General features: G+C 39.0%; 1 protein-coding gene across 7 annotated transcripts in view; it reads left to right on the top strand.

The window, feature by feature from the left end:
• The window catches only part of KCNMA1 (potassium calcium-activated channel subfamily M alpha 1), a 917791-nt gene that overhangs the window by 637459 nt on the left and 269770 nt on the right, over positions 1–10562 (top strand). For 6 of the 7 annotated variants that reach the window (XM_069068323.1, XM_069068322.1, XM_069068316.1 and 3 more), the window contains exons 8-9: positions 2619–2789; positions 4421–4512. In XM_069068323.1, the coding sequence (XP_068924424.1) occupies positions 2619–2789; positions 4421–4512 (263 nt within the window). Of the gene's footprint in view, positions 1–2618; positions 2790–4420; positions 4513–4614; positions 4707–10562 lie in introns of all 7 variants that reach the window. The other variant, XM_069068324.1, reaches the window with a different exon arrangement.

Genomic DNA, 10562 nt, shown 5'->3' with positions numbered 1-10562 from the left:
ACACACACACACACACACACACACACACACACACACACACACACACAGAGCAACTGATTCCCCACCTGTCATGATTCTACCTGTCCTTCAAGGCTTGGATCATTTATATAATGCCCATCATGATGCCCCTGCCTGGAAGTAATATCCCCCTTCTCTGAAAACCCTTCTTGACAACAGTAGCTCTCCCATGTACTTACCATACTCTGCCTTCTATTGTATTGTAGTTCTCTGTGACCATGTATACCTCCCTGAGGTCAAGGCCCTCATATTTGCTCTGAGGTTCCCCAAGTATTTAATGCAGTTTCTTGGTCATAGAAATCCCTATTAATCTTCTGTTGCTGATGATTGCTTGACCCATTTGTAATTATTTTGTATGGCAAAATAAGCATAGAGCTTAGAGTTAGGAATTCATGGGCAGATTTGGGGGCTTTTTCTATACTGAAATCTATTAAGACATTGTCTTGAATAAAGTGGTCCCTAGACAGTAAATATATGTGCCTAAGTATACATAGAAACTAAAGATCAATTTCTAATTGCCCAGGAGATAGGAAGAGGTAGAATGGAATATTATCATCCAATTTAACTATCATTTATTAAACAGCTTCTGTGTGCAAGACACTATTCTGGGCACAGGAAATACATACGCAAAACAAAACAGAAAAGTACCTGCCCTCAAGGGGGAAGAGAAGTAAGAGAGGGAGGAATATAAGGAATAAGTGTGTGTGTGTATACACATATGTGTGTATACATATGTATATATATGTGTGTGTATATGTGATGTATACATTTATCACATATACACATAATATACACATAAACACACACACATGCACGGAGGTGAGTGCGATTATTATCCCCATTTTACAGTTGAGGATACTAAGGCAAACAATGATTAAGTGACTTGCCCAGAGTCACACAGCTAATATGTATCTAGGACTAGATGTGAATTCAGGTCTTTCCTGACTCCAAGTCAAGTGCTCCTATCCAATGTACTTATCAGCTGTTTCTAGGAGCTCAAAGTATGAGGTTTACTTTGAGAGTAGATCTATGTTACTTTCTCCTCAATAAACTCCATTGGCTCCCTAATGCTTCTAGGAGCAAATATAAAGTCTTCTGTTTAGTTTTTAAAATCCTTTATGACCTCTCTGTCATTCTCGCTTCTTTGAATATTAGACTCCCTCCGATGGTCTTCAGCCCATATATACTAGCTCCTCCCTCGTGCCACATGGAAGTTTTCTCTTCCTTTAAGTTGAGCTACAAGAAACTTTTGCTGGTCTTCTACAACTGTTAGTGCACTCCCTTGGACACTTCTCTATTTAATTACTTTGTATTTATTCTCTTTATATTTATTCTGCATTTACTTAGTTATATGTGTAGGCTCCCCTGTTAGAATGTAAACTCCCTGAGAAAGGCATTGTTTTATTCTTTGCATCTGTATCTCTAGCACCCAACACAATGGCTGAAACATAGTAGGCACTTAATAAGTAGTAGCTGAATGGTTGAGACAACATGTAAATAAATCTGGACAAGATGCATATGGAATAAATGGAAGGTAATTTTAGAGGGGAAATCTCTAGTACTTGGGGGCATATACATAATTATTTGAAGAGGGAGAGATGGTGAACTCATCTTTTCTGCCTTTCAGTGTTGAAAGTTCCAACCGTCATTCATATGTGGCCTTAGGGTGGTGTTTTCCTCAAAGGTCAGAATAGATATGGAGGAACCAAGATCATCTGCAGAAAATGGCGGTTTAAGGATGGAGCTTAGAGTCCTAGCGTGAATTTTCAAGGCCAATGAAATGCTTCATTTGGTGCCTGAAGAGGAAAGTTACTGGAAACTTTTAGCAGAGCTCCCCTAAATGGAATGTGGTTATGTTGCTCTTGAGAGCTGGCAAACCATGGCGAGATAGAGTCCAACTGATCCAATAAGACTTATTTGCTGGGATTAACTTTGTGTTGGAGACCAAACTCAAAGGAAGGGAGTCCCACTGTTACCACAGATGGAGCTATTTCTGCTTGACTGGTAGAATTCCCTATTGTTTCCTAACACTGGGGTCTGGTTTTGAGGGGTACTATTCATTTGGGGCATCCATGTGGCACCTGTAAGATTGACAGTTAGTCTCCAAGAGTACAAAACTATTAGCTATTTCCTTGAAAGCAACTGAAAACACAAGCAAGGAATCTCAGATGAAGATTCAGTGTTATCATGGTGAATGAGAAACCATGGCTTGGGTTTACTTTGGCAATGATGGAGCTCACAGACAGGGTCAAGGCAAAGGAAAATAGTTTTTTTCCAAGCTAAGTGTCATAGAAACTTGACCAGGGACAAGGTCATAATCAGTTAAATATTTGCAGACTTTTAATGGTGAGAAGAAAAATAGAATGATATCCACTCCTTCCTCTACATCCCTTAACTTTTCAATCATCAAAGACACATTTCATTACTCTACTGCTTTAAGACTTGAGACTTGCTCAGCTTGACTTAAAGACAAAAAAGCACCAGTCTCAGGGGGAAGGAAAGTTCAAGAAACCACTTGCTTGTACTAATCCTGGTTTATTCAGGTATATACATATACATATATATTTTTTTCTTGTCTAACTCATGTCCCTTTGTTATAGGTGGAGAACTCAGGGGATCCATGGGAAAATTTCCAAAATAACCAACCTCTAACATACTGGGAATGTGTCTATTTACTAATGGTTACAATGTCCACTGTCGGTTATGGGGATGTTTATGCAAAAACCACCCTTGGCCGCCTCTTCATGGTCTTCTTCATCCTCGGGGGACTGGTAAAATCTCTTTTTATTATGATGATGATATTTATGATCATTAATATTGTTGATTATTCATTTCCTTAAAAGCCTTATACTACTTATACCCAGTGACTGCATTAAAAGTAAATGATTGCCTTAGTTTTACATTCTGCTAAAGTAAATGAGAGCACAGATAAGAAATTTCAGCATGTTTTGGGGGCCGTTATATATGACTTGTTTTCCACAGACAAGGATTTGTATAAACCAGATACATTGCCCTTGTCTACAGATATTCATTTAGTTTGCAATGAACTTACATGTCTTAAGGAAATAATGCATAGGAGTAAATGAGAGAGCCCTGTGGACAGTAATGCAATTTGTAGCCCACTCCTTGGTGGCAACAACCACTATTGCAGCATGCTGTTAGATGTTATCAGTACTTCTTAGGTTGCGGTTTCAAAAGCTCTCCCTCTTTGTTCCTCCCCTTGATATCCAACAAACACTGTGGCTTGGGTCTGCTCTAAGAGTTGGACAGTGACAAATCCTGATAGCCCTGCCCATTTGGATGTTATCATGCAGTAATGATGGTTTCCTAGCTGGCTGTGTTAAGTACTAGCACAAACACCTCTGATCTTTTCCCTTTTAAGTCACAAAGTTCTATGGCTCTTTTTTTCTGACCCATGAATATGTTTACATAGCGGTAAAATGACTTGTGTTATATTGCCACTGGGTGGGGGTGGGGAGAGGGTGGGCAGTGCTAGGAACAATTCAACAGTTACTGCATTTTGTCTTTGAAGCCAGCCAAATTTATGTTTCGATTTTTGCTCTCTACAAGGTAAGTGGTTAAAATCCTAATTCTCATTCAGCAGACCCTAATATACACTGCACACATATTTATAATTCTGTATATGCATACATATCTCTCTATACTGTATGTATATGACATATACATTTGTAATATGTATATAAATGAATATGTGCATGTGTATATCTCCCAAAACATTCCTGTAACATTAAAGTCCTGACAAGTCACAGGACCTAGCTGTTGGTCAGCAGGTTCTAAGAGTATCCAGCCACAACTCATCTGTTTGTTGGACAAAACATGGCAGATTTGTTTGTCTCCTTGCTGCTTTTTTTTCTCTCATGTAATCTCTGAAAACCCCTTTTATGTTTTTGATTCTTTATTTTTAAAAGATTTGAAAAAAATTAATTGATGTTTAGTTATTCTTAATGTCTCAGGGGACCACTTTGGTTCACTTTTAAATTTTATCAAATAAAAGATTCTTAGTTTAGAGATAACTTTTTTTAAAATTCATCATATTTTTACAGAATATAACTTTGCTTTTTTTCCCCCAAACTATTTCTGGAAGCAGAGCTAGATTTCAGTTTGATTTTATTTTGTTCTCACTTTATTTTATGTGATGTCCCCCATCTTTAAATGTTTTAGTCTTCTGGGTTTAAGTCTTCCTGAAAGCCAACATTCTGTTGGTTTTTTTTTTTCCAAGAGTTTTTCTTGTGTGTGTGTGTGTGTGTGTGTGTGTGTGTGTGGTTTTTTGATCATTAAAAAACAAAACAACTCCTTGCATTTTCAGATCTTAATCCCCCCACCCCACCTTTCTTTGACCTTTCTTTTTAGTCTTTTCTTCTGTCTCCTATCTTTTCCTTAGGCCATGTTTGCCAGCTACGTCCCTGAAATCATAGAGTTAATAGGAAACCGCAAGAAATACGGTGGTTCCTATAGTGCGGTTAGTGGAAGAAAGTAAGTATGCCAAGAGGCTCCGCTGCAGCCAGAGCAGTAGAGTCCTCTCTGCATGCCATTTCTTTTTTTTTTTCCTCTTGTTTCTTTGTTTCATGCATGTAGGCAATGTTTGCCCGCTACGTTCCCGAAATTGCTGCTCTCATCCTGAACCGGAATAAATTCGGCGGGACTTTTAACAAACATGGAGGCAGAAAGTAAGTCAGTTTCATCAAGAAAAGGGTGTGATTGTGCGATTTTAGCACCACGTTATGGAGATGACACCTAAACCCTGACACTCTTCTAACCCATCCTTCACCTGAGTGTTTCAGTCAGGTGAAGGGGGAGGGGGACCCACTGTGAAGGATGGATTTTGTTTTCTCCCCCTCCGCCCATGAGAAAGTGGTTATACTAGGTTTAAAGACATGAGCCATGCTAAGGCACCAGTCACAGTATACTTCCCTTGTTCTCATCCAAGAAAATTATGGAACTCCTCTGTCAAGTGACCTATAGCCATAATGGTCATTTCTGAGAAGATCCCTACTATTCTTCTTAGATAATTGACCTATAGCTATAATGGTTGTTTCTGAGAAGATCCCTACTCTTCTTCTTTGATAATGTGGATCATCTTATTCTGACTACCAGCTAGTTTAGTTAAGCAATCCTAGTTCTAAAAAAAAAATCAAATAAAACTATCCTCTTTCTTCAGTCTTATTTTATGAAGTGAAATCATAATATGAGAAGCAGCCATACTCTAGAATTAGAAGGTGATACCAGAGATGGAACAAAATTATTTTCATCATTGTGGTCATTTGTAGGGATGGTTGTCATGTGGACTTACTTTTGACCTTCTTGACCTATACAGAAAAAAAGGCAAATCCTATTCTCAATGAAACTGCTTCCCTCAGATGGGACAGAACTGGGGAAATAGCATTAAATTCAAGTCATTTGTTCTAAGTGGAACTCTGGATGAATTCTTTGGCCTCATGCCCAGGTGCTTAGCTCTTAAGGGAATTCTGAAGTGGGGGTAGGTTACATCAATGTATCAAAAATGTTGGCCCAGTGTCAATCAAACCCTTTCCTCCTAAGTAAACAGTGAATCTGGTAGGATAACTATTCTGCACCAAAGTGGAATTGCCACTTCAATAGGTCTCCCATTAACTGTTTGTGGCAGATTTCCCCAAGGAAGCAAAATAAATGTTCCTTTACGTATCTAATGATGGCTTTCCAGTGTCACCAGGACCATAATGGATCGCCTCGGAAAGTCTCATCCCCTGTCCATGATTCCTTCTCACCCTGCTTTCCTCTTCGAGCTCAGGTGCCCAGCCTAGCATTCACAAAATGAGATGGTGGAAAATGGCTCATTTTCTGGAATTGCCCCCAGGAGACTTGTTTCTTTTCCAAAGGAAAAAAAAATATATGTACTAGAGAGGAGTCCAGTTGGCATCTTTTCATTGGAAGCTGCAGTTCTTCCACCTTCCCATTACCATAGCCATCCCATTCACATGACCTAACCGTGCCACATAGGAATGGAACCAAGCTGTTGGATGGATCCAAATTGTTCCAGAGAACCTCATGTCCCCCTTCTCACAGGTTGGAGAGGAAACAACCCGTCTGTTAGTTTGGGACAACTGGTATTCAGTTACAAGTAAAAGGTCTCCCAAAAGTACTAGGTTTCTCTTCATAGGATTCCCCGCGTTTCTGCCACAATTTGAACATTAGGAAAGTTGACACCAATCTGCCTGTGACCTGCTTGTCAGATAAGGAAGGATTAAATACGTCATGACCCTACTATTGCGTATTTTAAAAGCACACCCAGACACAAAACACCATCCCTGTATACCCACACAAACCATGCCTCTTCCTCCCACATCCCCCAACACACAGAAAGCCAAAACAACATGTAGGCAGACTACTTTTGCTCAGGGGAAATGCTTGTCCCAAATATCTCTCCCTCCCCAGATTTGGGTGGCCCTGATAACGATGGGCTTGCACTATTAAGTAACCCAAGGGAGACCTCTCAGGTCAAAACCTTCACTCACCAGTCCTCTGCTGTTTCCTTGACTTTCAATTTTGACCTTTACTCTGTCTCCAAAACTCCCAAACTATGAGAACCTGAGATCGCAGGCTTCCTGTAGCTTTTTTTTTTTGTTTCTGCTTCATTATCTTTTATCACTGTTTTTAGTCTGGCTTTCTCTCTTTTTTTCTTTTTAAACTCCCTCTTTATTAAAATGTACTTTTGTTTGTGAAATTCTTTCTTGGTCACCATCACCCATAGATCCTATTCACTGAGAGTTGGTTCTGTCATCAGCACATGGACTGTTCAATTTACTTTACGCATTGTTTCCTGGTTCAAAAGCTAATTACTAAGTAGTTTAAAGAAGCCCTTTGGTCACTTAGATCTTTCATCAGAAAATATAAGCTTGGGAAAGGCACAGTCATAAAGGGCCATTAGTACCCCTTGTTTGATGTTGTTTTTTCCAGTCAAGAGAACAAGATTGATGAAATGTTATGTTTGGCCAAAATTTGAGTTTTCATTTGGAATTCAGTGTTGAGAGAATGGGCTGTCAGAACCAATAAGTTTTCCTTCGCTTGGGATATGGGCATGTGGTAGTAATTAGCAATATAAGGTCTTTAGTTGAGCAACCAAGCATAGTTTCTGGCAGCCAACATAATGAGAAACTACAGTTGTTCTATTTCTAATGTCAAAAAGTTTCCAGATAAAATTAAATGCATTTGCAAAATGAAAGCAGTTAAACTTTGGTGAAAGATATAGCTTGGACTCTTAAAATAGCACATTGCTCTCTGAATTTTTGTGTGGGCCTAAGTATGTGTGTCTTCATTTTTGCATGCACATACGGACACCCCTCTTCAAAAACTTAATCAAATCCGACTACCTCAGAAAGCAATTAAAACCTATGCATGGTGTAGGTATCTCTTTGTAGATATATGGTTTGTGCAGAAATAACCCTAATAATGATGTATTAACTTGTCAGGAAACTCAGGGTAGCTTTGAGTAATGTCATTATCTCAAGGTTTCATCTACACAGCACTGGATTCAAACTGAAAAATGTGGTCAGAAAGCTCAATGTCTGACCTGACACCATATCTCAGGATATTTGGAAATTTGAGAGCTGCGTTTTAAAATTCTCATACAGATGTTTGGCATAATATAAACACAGCTTGCCTCTCCCCAGAACATCCCTTTCATCAAGGCTCTAAGGTGCTATAAATTACCATTTATATCAATATGTCACACCTCCTTTCTCATAGGAGGTCATCACCCAACACTGAGAAGTATCATTTCAGCCGTCACTAATAGGCAGACAGTTCTAAGGGCAGGATTGGTTGATGGTTTAGCCTAGAAGCCTAGGGTTTGCCCAAAAGTAAGTTACCGCATCTGGGTATTTACAATGGAAGTGTTCAATCTGGGACTGGAGCAGATTGGGAAAGCCTCAATCATACCTCAAATAGGAAGCACAGGGTGAGGTATGTGGAGAATGTCCAGCCACTGAAACCTGAGCTCTAGGTTTTAGGAGCAGCACCTCTGACCACACATGCACCTTTTTGTTCTCTGGTTTGCCTTTCTGATGCCATGATTCTGAGGCATGTTGATCAGAGTGAAGCAGAAGAAAGGGAAGGGAGTGGCAGGGATTAACTGTGTTCACTTTCTGTGGGTGCCTAGAGCCTTTCCCCAGAAGTTTCCTATCTAGGCAATCAGGTGGTGCAGTGGATAGTGTTGCACTTGGAATTAGGAAGGCCTAGGTTTGAGTCGTGATTTAGGATTCTGACTCACACATCTCACTACTTGTGTGACTCTGGGCAAGTCAATTTTCATGATGAACTCTGTTTCCTCTTCTTTAAGAATGGGATGACAATTGCACCTTCTTTACAGGGTTGTTGTGAAGATTGAATGAGCTAAAATATACATAGTACTTTGCAAATCTCAAAAGAGCTTTAGAAATGTTAGTCATTAATATTATTATTCTTCTCTTCCTCCTTCTCCTCATTATCATTAATGTAGGTAACTAAGCTTGAATGCAGTTAGTTTGAAATAACTGATCAGACCATAGCCAGGGGTCACATGGGTAGAAACAATGAAAAATAAGACTAGTTCATTGATAATTTAAGCCCCAAATTTCGATTTTGTCCCCATAGGACACGGAAAGACAACTGTTTTAGACCACTGGCTTTAGTTAGAGAGTCACCCCCGAAGAAGTGGGTTCCTAACAATTTGTCTACCGTGACTTGAACAGAATGAGTTTGACTTTGAATGACAGGAGGCATAAAAAGTATGGAGAAACTGGGTTGGCTTCTTATTGTACTCCCAGGCAGCCAAATAAAGGGGAAAATATTCTTCTTCAGCCTTTGAAGGTACAGAGGAGAGAGGAATGAATGATGAGAGAGTAGAGAAAGCAGGAAACTATAGCTTTTAAAACTTGTAGTATATAGCCCATGTAAGCTAGATGAAAGAAATTACATTAAAGAACTTTGGTTTAAGAGTAGTTGACATCATTGGAATCAATCTTCCTTTCTCAAGAGAAGGTTGCTTTACCAAAATGTTGTGACAGCTTATTTTCATCTCCCCTTTTTTATATTTAAGAAATATATCCTATCTGTAAAATGGGGATAATAATACCTCCCTTAACTAAAGGCAAGGAGGTTGGACCAGGTGTTCTTTTGTGGTTTCCTCCAGCTCTAAGATTTATGATCCTATCCTCAATTATACAAGCCTTTACTTGTCTGTATATCCATGGCCAGAACAAACTAATTCCTATCTGCTTATCCTTTCATATACATTTTTCTTTGCCTTCTTCTTGTAGTTCCTCCATTGCTGGTAGTACCACCACTATTCTGAAGGACTCATCCAGCTCTGTTGACTTTTGGTATATGAGAAGAAGGAAACATTAGAACATGTCTTCTTTGCAACCCATAACCTTCCTTAATTTTATAATTTTGGTAGGATCGACAATAACCTACTAGGGCCACTAGGTGGCGCAGTGAATAAAGCACCAGCCCGAGAGTCAGGAGGACCTGAGTTTGGTTCCAGCCTCAGACACTTAACACCCACACAAAAAAACTAGTCATGTAACAACAAAACAATACAACCTACTCTTGATCACATATAAGAAAGCATGGGGGGGGGAGGGAGACATATGGCATAGATCATTAAAATCCATTCGGAAACCACAGTTTTCACTTTTGTTAATACCTTCTGTCTCTCATCAAAACATCTTTGGATCATTTCCAATTTGGGTAAAAACCTCTGGTTATCAAGAGTTAGCTATTTGACAGAGAGATAGCTATAACCCATGTTGGTGATACCAACAAGCCCCACGTGCATTAAGTAGTATGAGATCTAAATAAAATGCTCCATGGGAAAAGGAACCTCCCTGGAGATAGTTGTTCTGTCTGTTGGTAATATTTGTTTAGCTTTGGTAGCGAACAAATTCTTATAGATTAACAGACCTTTTTATCTTTAAGCTTACACTCCATTTTTGTTGTTGTTGATCTAGATTACAGGAAAAAAGATGTTATTCTCACCTGAGGGGTGATTTCCTGTGTCACAATCAGTTAGAATCTGGAGGACCTATTGTAGCTTTCTGCAAGTATTTCTTCCTCTGCCATTTGTAAATATGGGTTTTCAAGACCAGCTCTTAAAAAGCTGGTTTCCCCCTTAAATCCTGAGGTCTTTTGCCAGGAATTAGGGTAATCTAGCACCATCTGGATGGTAATACCTTGAGGCCTCATCCTAACGCCTGACTCCCTAAGCACTGGAAAAAATATATTTTAATATATTTCCTTTCAGAAATTTATTTTAGTTATTTTTAAATTAAAATATAATGCTTTGTTAAAAGCATCAAAATTAAAGAACAATAGTTAAACTGTTTATCATGGAGAATAACTAGGAGCAAGACATAAAGAAATTTAAATGTTTGGAGCAAGATGGAAAGAAATATGAATGCATAGGTACAAATAGAAGATTCTCACTAAACCTTATCTATCATCAATCAGTACCTAATCAAATTTAGGTTCCCCCACCCCTAAAGGATGAGAACTGATTGATCCAGGAA

The sequence above is a fragment of the Petaurus breviceps genome, unplaced genomic scaffold (genome assembly GCF_028583685.1).
Source record: "Petaurus breviceps papuanus isolate PSGF00001 unplaced genomic scaffold, PetGlider_PUasm1.0 90762, whole genome shotgun sequence".
NCBI lineage: Eukaryota > Metazoa > Chordata > Mammalia > Diprotodontia > Petauridae > Petaurus > Petaurus breviceps.
Note: the sequence above shows the minus strand (reverse complement) of the source record. Positions and strands in the feature narration are given on the sequence as shown.